This window comes from Bos indicus x Bos taurus, chromosome 21 (assembly GCF_003369695.1).
Source record: "Bos indicus x Bos taurus breed Angus x Brahman F1 hybrid chromosome 21, Bos_hybrid_MaternalHap_v2.0, whole genome shotgun sequence".
Lineage (NCBI taxonomy): Eukaryota > Metazoa > Chordata > Mammalia > Artiodactyla > Bovidae > Bos > Bos indicus x Bos taurus.
The window spans coordinates 33,148,651-33,163,579 of NC_040096.1; the positions used below are offsets into that span (position 1 = coordinate 33,148,651).

The window sequence follows — 14,929 nt, forward strand, 5'->3', positions numbered from 1 at the left end:
GGTCTGTAAGCAGCTTCCCAGAGCGCCTCGTGCTTGAATGTGCGGTGGAGGCTATGGAATGATTTTCCAGCCCCTTGAGGTTCCCTGAGGCCCACGAGGCACAGGGACAATTGAAGGAACCTGGAGTGCCCCAAACTGAAAAAGGGCCAGACCCATGGAGGCTTAAGGGTGGGATCAAAGGAGCAGGTGGTGGGAAGGCAGGAGACTGGGGAGGATGAGCCGAAGGTCCAGTCTAACCTGGGACCACGGTGGGCACACAGGCCCAGTGCCAGGGTCCACAGCCATGTTTGTAGCCAAGTAGACAAAAAGTAGCAAAACACCAAAAAACAGAAGAAAATAAAGACAAAATCAAAATGAATAAAATTTAATTAAATATCTACACGACAACATGTTGTCAAGTAATTAACTGAACCCAACTCAAGTAAGTATATATGAATGACCTTTAATGAGGAATGCAGGCAAAATTTCACACGAGTGATAGGATCAGGGATTCAGCTTCTAAAATTCAAAGTGCCAGGGGCCTGCCTAGAGTCTTCAAACGTGCCAACCCCAAAACTTACATGCCTCCCTGGGGAAAGGAGGGTCCCAAGATTGATTTCAGATTACTTTTCTATTGGGTGGGTTAACGAGAAAGCAAAAGGGAAATTCAGGTCATTACAGAAAAATGAAGTGATGTTCCCTCGCACGTGTTCATTTGTAAATGGAGACCCTGAGTCACTGCAGACCTCGCTGTGCAATGCCACCCTCAGCCTCTTCATCCCTGGGGGGCTGGCGGGACTCACCCCACCCTCACAGTCCCTGCACATTTCAGCAGTTAGTTTGCCAGCCTCCCATTCTTTCACACCTCTGGAGCTAAGATCTGCCAACCCCTCTGGAGTTAATCAAGGTGACTTTAGGGAATGAGGCCAGAGAGCTGGGTTCAAGTCTATCCGCACCCCTGACCCACTGTGTGATCCTAGCCAGGTCGCATCCTCTTTCAGGCCAAGCCTCAGCCTCTTTGTCTGTGAAATGGCATAACTGCCTACCAGGGCTGCCATGTGGACCACGGAGGACGCAACCGTGTGAGACACTGCTTTTTAAACAGACTAGACTGCACTGGGGTTTGACTAACCAAACAAAACCAAAGGAAAAAAGCTTTGCCAAAGCCCGGAGCAGGGTTTCACAATCAGCCCTTCTGAGCTATATCTGGGGGAGGTGAATTTTTATGCTTCCTCATGGTCTTTTTGCCAAGGCCTCACCATCTCCTCTTGCCCCAAGCAGCAGAGAGAGGGATCAGAGCTGCAGTGGTGGGGAAGCAGGTTGGGGTGGGTTGGGGTGGGTGAGGGAGCCAAGCCGGCTTGGCTCCTGGAGGCCTGAGTCAGCGGGCGGGCAGGCAGGGCGGGCCCAGTCCTTGCAGGCTTGGGGAGGAGATGGTGCAGGAATGTTCCTCCCGCCCAGGCCTGGGACTTGCCCACCACATCCTGGCTCTTAGATGTGAGATGCCTGGAGCTTAGTTGAGTGGGTTCAGCCAGGGGCCTTCAGAGGCAGTCTGGCCCCAGGAACTGCCCAGGAGTGGCCAAGGCCAGGCCACAGAGCCTACTGGGAACTGGTCTCTGACCCCAGAGCATACCCCATCCCCACTGGGTGATATAGACAGGTTTCCCGTCTGTGCAACGAGGAACTGCACTTGGTGGTGTCAGATAATGAAGGATCCGGACTGGTTCCCCCAGGAGGTGATGCAGGCCGACTCTAAGAGCATCTATGTGTGTGACACCTTCGCTACGTGCACGTGCGACTTTGTGGCCACGCATGGCTTGAGTGTGTGTGCCACTGGGTGAGTCCTGCGTGCACAGGACTATGGTGGGGCCATGAGTGACAAAGTGACTGAGAGAGACGACGTGCATGTGGGTGTGGGCAAGTGTGGACGTGGCTGGGGATGTGTGACTGCTGCACTGTGGCTAGGAGTACAGGTGTGTCAGCATGTGACCATGCGAGTGTGTGTGTGTGTGTGTGTGTGGAGCCAGGTGTGACCTGTGTGCCCATGGGCAGGCTGTGTGGCTGTATCTGCTTTGGGTTGGGCAACCATGTCTGTGACCAGACCTGGCTCTGCTACAGCCGTGGCCCAGCAGTGGCCCCATGGTCCATGGCCCTCCTGTGCCCAGGAAGCAATAGGGTGCAGGATCACAGAGCCATCCCCATTCTCCAACCCCCATTTGAGGCCACAAAGCAGACTCCTTCCCTGGGCTGGGCCAAGACAGGCTCAGGGTCCCCTGCCCCCCACCTCCAGGTCCTGGTAGCTGCCCAGGGCAGAAAGAGAGGCCTTGTTTTCCACCCTCCTCCCAAGGGAGGAAACTAGAGGCAGCTGGGCCCAGCTCAGTCTGGAACATCTGCCTGGTGTGTGACTAAGGCCGGCCAGTAGCCCCAGCCACCACCAGACTGGGCCCCCACGCACACTGGTCCCCCGGCCCTTGCTGAAAGAGGCTGGCCAGCCCAAATCAATCTCAAATTCCCCCAGCACCCTGATCCTCACAGAGAGAAGGGCTGTGACATCCCCGCTTCCACCACACAGACGTCCGTCCCAGCCTAGAGACCTCAGAGGCTTGGCCCGTCCTTCCCTTCCCTTACCTCACATCTCGATACTTTTCCTGCATGCAGCCCCTCCTGAGAAACGTGTCAGACTAAGCCCCCTCACCCTGAGGACGGAAGGTGTGGGAGGTGGTCACCCCTCTCAAGAGACACAAGAGGCGACACTCTTCCCAGGGCAGGAAGCATGAACAGGGGACTCTCCAGGCACTGGTGTTAAGAGCATTCCCATCACTCAACACAGACGAGCCCTGGGAAGACCACCCTCTCACTCTCGCCTCTCCCCATAGTCAGAGAGCTCACTGCAGAAGGCTGCCTAGAGGTTGAAGTGAGAAGAGGTTAAGGGTGGGAAGGGCCTCAGATGGGCTGGAAAATGAAAGGAGGACAGGGAGGAGAGAGGGGAAAATTCCACAGAAAGTCCCAAATCTGACCTAATTTTGACCCAGGGCCAGGGGCCCATTCCAGAAGTTCCTCTGAGGACGCTCTGCCCCAATCAGGGAGCCTCTGCTGCCTCTACCCGCTGTACCTGCCGCCCCTTATTCTATCTCACTGCCGTGAGCTCCCGCAGCCCCCAGCCCAGCCAAAGCCTCCCCTGATGCCCGGACCCCAGCCTCCCTTCCTCCGCCCAGTCTCCACTGCCCCCAAGAGAACCTTGACCCTCCAGCCCTCCTCTTTCCTGTGTGCAGATTCCTGTCCATCCTGCCTAGGATACATCCAAGGGCACAGCTTGGGGGTCCACCTCAGTTTCCAACCAGGAAGCCACTGCAGGTCTGGGCACCCTGGACTGGACGGCCCAGGGAAGGACACAGGGTCTGAGTCCCACCCCCTCCCCTGGACTGGGCTTTCCTGGGGACAAGGCTGGGATATGCCCTCCTGGAGATGAACCCCCTGTCTAGACTGTCCCTTCCTCATGTGACCCTCAGTCCTGGATCACAGAGCAGCAGGGCCAAAGCCCTGGCAGGACTCCACCCGTTTGAGAAAAGAGGAGAGTGAGGTCTCGAAAGGGTGTGCATTGAGCTGGGGTCCATGGCCACCCAGAGGCCCCCAGCTAGCCCCGACCACCAGCACTGCCCTCCCCCCACCAACTTTTGAGGTTCTGGAGTGAATGCTGTGCCCATCACGACCTCAGAATCTGGTCCAGCTGCTCCCAGGGACAACTAGGGCTCCACCCTTCCCTCCACCCTCATCCCCTGCCCCGGGATCCAAATAAGGAGTCATACTTTTGTTATCTTAATTGGAAAAGGTTTATCAAGAAAACAAGAAAGAATGAAGATTGAAGCAGCAGCAGCCAGAAATAGCCATGACCTCCTGGGAAGGCCAGCAGTGGCATCTGTCAGTTTCTGACCATACCCCGACCTGGGGGTGTGGGAAGAGCCCCCTTGAGGATGTAAACATTAGTGGGAGACAGCACAATCCCACCAGGACCTGGATGGCATCACAGTGAGCCTGGTGATGGGCAGGTGGGTCCGGGATCCCTGGGGCGACGGGTAAGCTGGCCCCTGGGAGCCGGAGGTCCAAGCCTGCCAGGAGTGTGAGAGCGATGGCTGGTGAACTCAAATACCCAGTAACCTGCGGGTGTCCCCTCCAGGCAGGTACCACCAAAATCCTGGGGTCTGTGGCTTGTCTCAGCACCTTGAGCCCAGGGCAAAGATGCTGCATGGTCCCCTAGCCAGGGGGTGAGGGGGCTCAGCTGGTGAAGGGGGAGTCGGGAGGGAGTTGGCCTGCAGCCCCTCCTGTGGGGTCGGGGGGAGCGGGGCAGGGCCAGGGCCATGGGAGCCAGGCAGATCCCCACCCTCTGTCACACAAGGGGACACACCAAGGGGGCACCAAACTTGCTGGGGAAAGACAAAGGAGAGGAGAAGAGGTGTTTCTTTCTCTGAATGCCTTCCCCCTTCACTGTCCCCACTTACTGTCTGGCAGTTCCTTGTCATCTTTCAAGACACACTGCTCACATGTCACCTGCTCCATGGAGTTATCCCTGACCGGCAGAACGAGTGGTCCCTTCCGCGAGCTTCCAGAAGCCCATTCCTTACCATCGATCATTCTGTATTGCCCCCGCCTGTTTCTGCGTCTGACCCCCACCTCAACTGGGTACAAGAGCAGGCGTGTCACAGCCCTGGATGCCCAGTGTCTGACTGCAGCAGGCCCGCGTGTCTACTGAACGAATGAGGGGGAAGTGGCCAGGTGGGCATGTGCTATAGGCTCCGGGGAAGCTAAGACCCTGGCCTGGCCTCAAGTGACTGACCAGCAGCCCAGGCCTGGGCCTGGAGGGCTCCTGGCCCCGTTCCCATCCCTGCTGTGCCCCCAGCTCTAAGGGGTGGGGGACTTTCCCAGGGATATTCATGACTCCTCCAAAGGCCACCCCCAACTCCCCGCCCTCCAGGCACTGCTGGTGTGGGAAGGCCCTGGGGGCGGGGCGAGGGCCTGGGCCAGCGGTCAGAGGCTGTCATACATGCGCAGCGTCTTCTCCAGCTGCTGGCCGACCCGCTGGTAGAACAGGATCTGCTGGCGCAGGTAGTTCTGCATCATGTGCTTGAAGTCGAGCTCGCGGCGCTGGTGGAAGTGGTTCATCTCGGCCTGCAGGGCAAAGCCCACCACGCGGCAGCGCCGGCGAATGCCATCAGCCTCCTCCTGCGCCATGCGGCCCTCGTCACTCATGCGCTGGCTCTCCTTCACCTTGGCGAAGGCGCCTGGCACAGGCAGAGCGGAGGTCAAGGGCGGTTAGGGCTCCGGTCTCTCCCATTCGCTCCCTAACCCCGCCCTGAGACCCTTCGAGGGCAGACAGTACCGTCATCGGCTCAACTCAGTCCTCCCTCCTGGACTCCAGACCCACGGTCCAGCCACTTGATGTCTCCACAGGGATGTTCCCCGAACCCTCACCTTCAGCATGTCCTAAGCCAGATGTACCATCTTCCCTCCAAACATGAGGCACTGCCAGCAGCGTACACCTGACTGGTCACAGCCCTGTTAGCTGTACTGACTTCTACGACCAGGCTGTCCCCATCCACCACAGGCCTCATCAGCCCTCATGCTGGTTCCCCATTCAGCTCAGATATCACCTCTCCAGGAAGCCTTCTGGGCAGTCCCACTGCATCAGGTGCCTCGCCTTTCCCAGGTGTCCTGGGCTTCCCTCTACCACAGCTCTTACCTCTCTGTGGTTTTTCTGACTGCGTCCCTCCAGGTATGAGCTCAATGTCTCTAGCACCTAGAACAAAGCCTAGCCCACGCAGATTCTGACATGTGTCTGCTAAACAGATTCAATCTCACTGGACTGCTGCAACAGGCCCCCCACGGGTCTCCCCACTTCAGTCCCAACCTCTGAGAGGTTCTCCATAGCACCTGAAGAGCAGCCAAGCTGGCAGCCATAGCTCCAGGTCTCCCCTGGCTTCCTTCTGGCCTGCAGAGCAAGGTCCCCCGTTCTCCTGGCCTGGGAGGCCCTCTGGGAGTTGACCCCTGCACCTGTTCTGCACTGACCCCATATTCATCAAACGCACCCTTTCTCTCTCTGCCTCCCAGATCCTTATGCATAATTCAAGGCTCTGATCAGGTGCCACTCCCACAGGGAGCATCCTTCTCCCTGCCACCATCACACTGCTGATTCTAAAACAGAGACCACCTGGAGTTTTCCTTTGTGTGCGTCTCTCATATAGGCTCTGCTCCCTCCTCACCCCAGTCCCCAGGCGACTAGAGCAGGCCATTGTCATAACCAGGTGACAGACGGGGAACCAGGGGATGAACCTGCAGAAGGGACCCAATTTGGAAGAACCTGAGTGAATCAACAAGCAATTGGTGAAAGGATTTCAGTTCTGAATTAACGGGCACTTGACTGATTCTGCGCTGAAGCCAGTGGGCAGTTGCTGAGCCGGGGAGGCAGTCTGCCTGTGCCTGGCAGGCACTCCTCGCAGGGCTGTAGGGAATCCACAGTGTGAAGAAGAGTGTGGAGGTGGGCAGGCTTGGTACAGAGGACAGCATGCTCCCGGAGTGCTTCAAAAGCACCCACCGCTCATGAGTAACAGGCTTGTTTTTAATGCTTCTCACCTCTTCCTTAAGGGGGAGCCTCTCAGGGACCTTTGAAACATAATCTGTTTACTCTCAAGTTGTTGGCTGCATTCAGGACGCATTTACTGAACATTTACTATGTGCTGGAAATAACCCTGCCTTTAGAAGGAGCAGTACCCACGGAAGACGGCAAGTGTGTGCTAATCGGCAAATAGTGGCATTTCGGGCAAGCCAACTCACATTTGCAACACTTCCAGGACTGCCAACACAGCACCCAAAAGAACTCCGCAGTGCCCAGCTCCCAGCCCGCTCAGCCCTTTCAGCACCTTCCTTGAACCACCTCTTCTTGCCTCTTGTTCCATCCTTATTGATTCATTCAGATTCTTCCAAATTGTGTCCCTTCCCTAGGTTGATCGCCCAGACCTGGGCAGAAGGAGAGGGACTGACCATGGGACCAAGACGAAACCCCCCTGAGAGGCTTCAGAACTAGAGCAGCCTTAGAGGACAGCTGTCCAGCCCCTACCCCCAGGGCCACCTTCACCTCCACCACCACGCCAGTACTCTTCAGAGGAAACTCAGGCCCTGGTGGGAAAGGACTTGTCCAGGGGCTCCCAGCCTCCTTCCTGCCCACAAAGTGTGGGATATCTGGCCCTGAGGGAGCCCCGCAGAGCGGGGAGTGGACACCACTTCTACTGCAGGGGGCCCAGGCCAAGTCCTCCAGGCACATACGTGAGGCGTCCAGACAATGGACTCAGGAATTTGAGAAGGTCCCAAGAGGTAGAAAGAACCAGAAGAAGAAAGGTAGAAAATAGCTGGACAAAGAAACTAGAGTTAGGCTTCAGCAAAGGAAACATATCAGCCTGGATTCCACCTTCCTGAGAAAGTCTGGGTGCAGTGGGGATGGACCTGCATTTAAGAAGCTATTTAAGGCCTTAAATAGCCCATGGCCTTGGGCTTCCCTGGTGGCTCAAATGGTAAAGAATCCACCTGCAATGCAGGAGACCTAGGTTCGATCCCTGGGTTAGGAAGATCCCCTGGAGAAGGGAATGGTTACCCACTCCAGTATTCTTGCCTGGAGAATCCCATGGACAGAGGAGTCTGGTGGGTTACAAAGTCCATGGGGTCACAAAGTGTCAGACCTGACTGAGCGAGTAAGCACAAGCCCATGGCCTTAGAGGAAGGAAATCGAGGCCCAGATATAGGAATGAATCTATTGCAATTGCTAGGTATCCACAGACAGGCAGGGAGCCAGGGATGGGGGGCGAAGGCTCTGGGGGCCAGAGGAGGCCCCACCCTGCTCTCTGTCACCCTCCACCCTGTGACTCAGATGTGGGACTGGTACCAGCTAACACTAACGCACCCCAGAGACAAACCGGGAGTCAGGGCTTGGGCCAGTCCCCCCTCACCCCACCACATTCCACCTAGGACTCACCATGAGAGCTGAGGACCCCGGGCACCTCCTGCCATGGCAGTTGTCCTATAGACCGGATCCCAGGAACAGGGACGGGAAGGTTGGAGTTTCAGATCCCCAGGGTCTCAGGCATATTCCCTAAACTCCCCCTGAATCCACCTTGTCCCTACCCTAGGTTGAGGGCAGGAGGTCTGGGTCCTAGTCCACTGTGTCACCTCCAACAAGGACTGCAGGTCTCCCCACTGTAAACAGGACAGGCTGGACTACATACGATGCTGCTGACAGCTGCTCAGGGCAGTATAGCACTTTAGAGTTTACACATCAGTAAAATGGGATCATGATGGTCCTCGCCCTCTAATTAGAGCAGAGGTTTAATTGAACTAATATGTTTAAAGTACTTGGGATGGAGCTCCAGGAGCTCCAGGATAAGAGCTCCAGAAGCTATGTGCAGCTAGGTGCAAACTGCTTTTCAGTCACAGCCAAGACCCAGCTGGTGGTGGCTCAGGGCCATATGATTCTCTGTTCCTGGGAGCCTAGGAGGGGAGGCAGAAGGAGAGCTTGTGATGGCCCAGAGCACAGAGGCTAGACCCACCTATTCCCCCAGGGTAGAACTTGGTCCTGCAAGGGCCACTTTGCCTTGGCCAACCTGTGAGCACTGTGACCCTTCCATGCATGCTGTGTGGTCCAGGGCCTGCCTTCTGGAGGGCCTCCGTCCATCCTCCACAGAGGATGCCAGCTGAGTTGGTGCGAGAGCACCAACTCCCTCCCTGGTCCTTCCCCTCTGGCTCGTCTACCCCAGGCATCCACCCCTTAGGGAGCCCCCTCTCCCATCTGTCTGGCACAGTGGCTACAACCTGGCTGTGGAGTTAGAGACACTGGGGCTCCAATCCTGCTCTGATGATCAGCCCACCTCACTGCCCCTCATCGGAGAATGGGGGGACCCACACTGACCTCCGTGGTTTGTGACGAGTCTTAGGACAGAGTCCTGCCCTGGCTGGCTCTCAGGCAGGGGCCCTGGACAGCCACTGTTTCCCCTTGCTGTCCCAGATTAACTATTATCAAGGCTCTCTTTTCCCCCCAAAAGACTGCCTTGGTTTGAATGATTAATCACATGGTTACCCTTCTCCCTTTAGGAGAAACCCCTGGACTGAGCTCCAGGGACTGGGCTGGTGGGCAGACAAGGCTGGTAGGCTTCACCTCTGCACCAAATGGGTTCCATGGCCCATTTTCCTAAGCTTTCTCAGGGGAGGAAATTCAATCAGGGTCACCTCAAAGACAACATTTGTCCAAATTCTGGTCTCCTAAACCCTACCAGGCCTCCTGTCTCCTTCCTTCCAAAGCCTCTCCCACATGCACGCCATGCTTTAGAAAGTGTATGAACAGGCTGACAGCATCCTGGGCACCCAGGGCCCAACTTTCCTGCTCCTCCCTCTGTGAAAGGTCTCTATCCACAGGGCCACCATGGGACTTCTTCTCCCCATAGCAGGCTGTGGCTCCCCAAAGCCTGCCCAACTCTGTCTCAGCCAGAGTCCAGCCCCGCTCCCTAACCACTGTAGTACCTGCCCCATACAGGGCTGGGAGTGGTGGTACAGAGCCTAGAAAGTGGAATAGTAAGCCCCAAAGCCCTTGGCCAAATGGGGAGGGGTCCTCTGGGTAAGGGAAGGTGGATGTGGCATCTGTCTGAAGTTGAATACATCACCCCCAGAGGACCACTGACCCCTCAGCGTAGCCTCCAGTGGAAACTCAGAAGTGGCCCTCTCAGCTCTGTGCCCCTGATCCAGGGCCAGAAAGGCCAGACTGCCTTTATCCCTCCTGCTCTAATGGGAGCCTGGGAGCCCTGAGTCCAGGGTTGCCTTCCTGCCCCTAGCTCTGCCCTGGGTGGAGGGTCCCCAGCCACACATGTGGCAGCTATTTCATCACTGCCCCTGCTCACCTTTCTCCTGCTGCCCACACAGGAACACGCCATCCGAGGAGCTGGTTGAACCAGCTTTCCCAGGCCCTAGTGCAGCAGAGCGTGGCTCTACTTAAGGCGACACTTGCCCCAGTGGGCCAGCCGGCCCCAGCCACCACCCCTGCCCTGTCCCTGCCCAGAACTCAGAGCCGAAACTAAGGCATCGTTCTGTCCTCGACCAGACCCTCCCCAGGACTCTCTTCCCCACCCCACCCCCCTGAAGGCCTGAGAGCTCACAGTGTCCACTCTGTGTTACAGACTGAGGAACTAATGCCCAGAGAGAGGAAGGCACTGCCCAGGGACACACAGCAAATTGGGGGCAGAGCCAGGACCAGAACTCAGGTCATGTCTCCTGAAGCTGAAAGAAGGGAAGGAGGAAGAGAGGAATGTGGAGAAGGAAAAAAAGAACAGAGAGGAGAAGGAGGAAGAAGAGACAGTAAGGGGAGAAAAGAGTCTGGAAGCTGGAGAAGTTCTAGAAGTTAACTTCCTAAAGATGGTTGGATGGCATCACTGACTCAATGGACATGAGTCTGAGCAAATTCCGGTAGATAGAGCAGGACAGGCAAGCCGGGCGTGCTGTAGTCCACGGGGTTGCAAAGAATCAGACACGACTTACTGACTGAACAACAACAACAAAAGGAAAACAAGGCTGGTTTACGACCAGTGACCAGGGTAGGGCGGTGATGTTTGCTGTCCCCCAGGCTCAGTGCAGAGCCGGCTTCCTGGCCCCGCCCAGAGGAAAACTCTCCACCAAGCCAGGCCTGACCTCAGGGCTCAGGGGCCTGGGAGCCAGCCCCACGCCCTGCAGACGTTCTTCCTGAGTTACCAAGCAGCCCTGGGGAGGACCACACCTCCCTCCTGCCCTGCCTGTAGTCCACAAGACTCAGCCACCTGCCGGTCAGCTCCTGACTCAGTGCTCAGGCAAGAAGAGAAGCCAGGCTCAGGAAGGGGGAATCGGATGGACCATGTGGGCAGTGCCCTGGACCCCCGGTTTCTCCTTCAGCCCAGTCCGGGTGCCCCTCGGTGACCCGGCTATGAGTCACTTCCCTGGCAGTTCCTTGATAGCCCCACAGTAACAGGGACCCATCCTGTCCCTCCCCTAGGGAGGAGACCGTGAGAACTGAACACACAGCTGAGCTTGGGAGGTGGCCAAAATGCATGTGTCCTTGGAGAGGTGCAAAAGGAAGGGACAGTCCCAGCTAGGCCATGGACTCCTTGTGCAGCCACCCTTGTGTGGACACAGCTTCTTCATCTGCAAAATGGGGAGAGCCAACCCTCCTGAACACAGATAGGGAGGAAGCTCACAGATAGGATGTGCAGCCATGAGAACAGTCTCTGAAGTTGCAAAGGCAGGGAGGTGAGCTGCTGACAAGCGTTATGCTCTGATAGGTACGCTCTGTGCTCTCGTTATCTGGGTCTGTGTCCATGTCCCCCACAAGCCTGTGGGCTCCTCAAGGGCAAGGCCTGGGCCCTGGTCAGCTCTGTGTTCCCAGAACCCAGCCTAATAACTTGGAGGACTCGATGTATAATGGGTAAATGAGTAAATGAGACAGAAACAGAGAAAATGAATGAATGAATGAGTGAGTGAGTGAGTGAATGAATGAACAGACAAGAAGGTAAACAGTGAACTCCATGAGGACAGGGACCAGCCCTGCCCATATATATCCCTGTACCTAGAATAGCACCTGTCATCTGCTAGGTGCTCAACACCCTTGCTGAATGAACGGATGAGACAGAGACCGAAAGACTAGCTGAGCCGCTCTGCTCCATCTAGGCCATCCTCATAGCCCCTGTGCCCTGCAGAGCGCAGACGCTGTCAGAGTCTCCAGCCCACACTGGCTCTTACCTTTCTGCAGGTGAATGATGTCGGGGAAGTTGGAGAGCAGTCCCTGGTAGAGAGACAGTGTGTCGAGCATCCGGAAGAGGTCATTCTTGGGCTGCTCAGCGAACATTTCACCAACCATTTCATAGGTTCGGCCCGTGTGAGAGATGGCGCTGTTGAGGGCCTCGGAGCTGAAGGGGGGGTCCATCTGGAAGGCATGGCTGATGGCCTGGAAGGCATTGCCCAGCTTCTGGAATTCCTTGCGGAAGCCCCCCACATGCTTGCGCACCAGCTCTGAGGCCACCGTGCTGAGCTGCAGGACGCTGTCGTCCATCTTCTTGCTGAAGGCTTTGAAGGTGTCCACGCGGTCCTCCACGTCCTGCAGGTCCTGGTGCTCTGTGGGGATCTGGAAGGTGAGCAGGAAGCTGGCGCCCACCATCTCATCCTTCTCAGCCCGGCGTTTGCCCATCTTCCACTGCTTGTCATCCAGGCAGCTGAGGAAATGCTGGAAACCCTCATACTGGGACAGCACAGGGTGGCTGGTCATGTGGTCCATCCAGAGGATGAGCCGCCGCTTCCGCTTCTCAATAAAGTCCTCCTCAAAGCGACCTGTGGCCTGCTTCTCTGGGAGGTGGGGCACCGAAATGACAGTGAATTTGTGCAGCAGGCGGTTGTAGAGCCAGTCGAAGTGTTTGTAGCGCCGGTAGACAGGTGAGCTGGCGTGGGTGGGTGTGAGCTTGTAGGAGATGTAGCTTTTGATGCCCTTGAATTTGGTCTGTTTGGTTGGGTCCTCCACGGAGCACGAAAACGGATGGGGGTTGGCCTTCCACTGGGGGCCGTGAGGGCCCATTTCAATGGAGTATGTCTCAGCGATTTTGGCCATCATGGGCACGTCACCCAGGATGAAGGCCTCCACGCCAGAGCGCACGAAGCACGAGAAGCGGTTGAGGTTGCGCCCCACCACGCTGCCTCTCTTGGCAGATGCCAGGCTGTCCTGCCGCTCCAGGGGTGGCTTGGGCCGGAAGGCCATGTGTTGGCTGGGGTAGGCACCAGGGTAGGAGAGGTTGAGCGGAGGGTGCCCATTGGTGCCCAGCCCACCGGCCCGTGGCTCCTCCACCACCGTGCATCCGTCATCCCAGTCATCCCAGTCATCGTCATCGTCCTCCTCGAAACTACCCTGGTTTGACAGAAAGCCACTGCCGCCGCCACTCCTGGAAGTGTTGGAGCTGTCATATAAGCTCACCTGGGTGCCCAGAGAGCCTGCGGGGCTGCTGGAGTAGTTGGCATGGTTGGAGCCGGTGTCAGAACGGAGGATCTCCACGTAAGAGGCAGGGAAGAGCCCAGTCTCCCCACGGCTGTTCTGGCCCTGCAGCCAGCCATCCAGCGAGGTCTCACTGAAGATGACCAGGTCCTCGTCCTGCCAGATGCTGATCTCCTCCTTGTTCTCGCTGCGGAAGTCATAAAGGGCTCGCCCTTTGAGTGCCATGTCTGGGCCAGTGGTAGAGACGATGAGGAGAGTCCCACCCAGAACTGAGGACACTTGTTAGGGTGTCCAAGGATGCACGAGCAACAGCCCTCAGTCTCTCAGCCCTTACTGTGGGGTCTGAGCACCCACAGAAGGTATCCAGCCTCCCTCTCTTCAAAGCAATGTCCACGGCCCAGAATCGGCCCTACCAGGTCTGCCCGCACTCGCCTGTGAGCCGGGCCGGCTCATGTCCCTGGTCTTCCTCCCTTCCTTCCGCAGCCCCTGCAGGGGAGAGTCTCTCCTCCCACTCCTAGAAGAAAAGTCAAATGACTCGGAGAAAACCAGCCCTGAGCAGGCAAGAATTCGACACTCTCCGCTGGAACAATGTTCTAAAATAGAAGAGAATCACTCGGAAACCACCGTCCCAGAAACTCCGGCAGCTCTGGCTCCCAGCTCCTTCTGGCTCCTCCAGCCTGGGCCTCGGGAGGCTCTCACATTCCTCTGCAGATCTCCTTCCTCCTTCCTCCTCCTCTTCCTGGACCACTGGGTTTTTAAAAATCCAGAAAATCCAAGAGGGGCAAGGAGAAAAGCGGCAGCCTCCTGAATCGAATCCAGGGGTGGATGTGTCCGGCTTCACAACAAGCCAGGCCGGGAAAACAAGGACTAAGGCTTACACAACAGGCCGGCCAACTCTGCGACCCGGCGGCCCGGCCCGGCCCCCAGCCCCCAGCCGGCTCGGGTGCCCTCTCCCCGCCCCCAAGCGGCCAGCCCCAACCCGGGGGAAAGGAGGGGACGCGACGAGGCGCTCGGGCGACTCTTGGCCACTAACTGAGTGGCCTCTTTTGTTTGTCTAATTCCTCAGCAGTTTCTGAGCCTGAAGATGACCCTGATCCGAGTCCAAGGACCCTCGTCCAAAGGTAATCCTTTGGTAACCCGCCCCGGCTCGCCGGACGTAGACCCCGCACCCCTCGCGTGCACGCACACACTCAACAGGAGTTTGGAGAGTGAGCTCGGAGAGCTGACCGTGCGGCCGGCAGTCAGTCCCGCCGCCTGTCCGTCGGTCCTCCGCTCTGCCCTGCGGGATCCCGCCGGTGGGCGGCGGGCTGCGCCCCGAGCCCGCGTTCTTCTCTAGCGTTCGCGGCTCCTCGGCGCCGCCAGCGAGAAGCCAGATCCAAAACAACAGAAAAAAAGGCGATTCCGGGAGGTGGCGTCCCGAGGAAGGAGGGAATAGCCGGCGGGTGAAGGGGAGGGGGGGTTGAGGGGTGGGGAGAGGGAGGGAGAAGGAAAAGCAGGCTGGGGAATTGGGCAAACTCCGCGGCACTTCCTTGCGTCCTGGCTGGCCAGGGACGGCCGGCTCCGCCCTCCCGCGGGCCTGGGACGCAGCAGCCTGGCTCCCGCCTACTCCTCTCTTTTCTGTTGTGGCGGGCGCCTTCACTCACTCGCGGGGAGATCGGGATGCGAGAGCAAGGAGACGATCGATCGCGGACGAGAAGCAGCCTCCGGGGCCAGACCCTAGGGCATCCGCACCCCCGCAGCCTGTCCGAGCTCTCAGGGAGACACCTCTCGCCCCGAGGGGCTCAAGCGCCGCGCGGGGGAGCTCTCCAGCCGCCGCCTAGCCTCCCGGGCTCCGTCACCCTCTTGCCTTTTCCGTGACGCAAGTGAGGAAAACTCTGAGTGTTTGCCACGTGCGGGGCTACAAGGAGAGCGCCAGAGCCGGGA

General features: G+C 57.7%; 1 protein-coding gene across 1 annotated transcript; it reads right to left on the bottom strand.

Moving 5' to 3' along the window:
- Window positions 1-425: 425 nt before the first annotated feature.
- SNX33 (sorting nexin 33) lies at window positions 426-14,929 on the bottom strand. Its single transcript, XM_027520791.1, has 2 exons — window positions 11,770-14,929; window positions 426-5,252 (listed from the first exon to the last, which is right to left on the bottom strand). The coding sequence occupies exons 1-2, from the start codon at window positions 13,229-13,231 to the stop codon at window positions 4,999-5,001; spliced, it is 1,716 nt and encodes a 571-aa protein (XP_027376592.1). The 5' UTR covers window positions 13,232-14,929; the 3' UTR covers window positions 426-4,998.

Bases quoted from the DNA above. Each gene is read 5' to 3' on its own strand.
- SNX33 (XM_027520791.1), bottom strand. From the start codon at position 13,231: ATGGCACTCAAAGGGCGAGCCCTTTATGACTTCCGCAGCGAGAACAAG. The intron at 5,253-11,769 runs GTAAGAGCCAGT...TGCCTGTGCCAG, and splicing joins CATCATTCACCTGCAGAAAG to GCGCCTTCGCCAAGGTGAAG.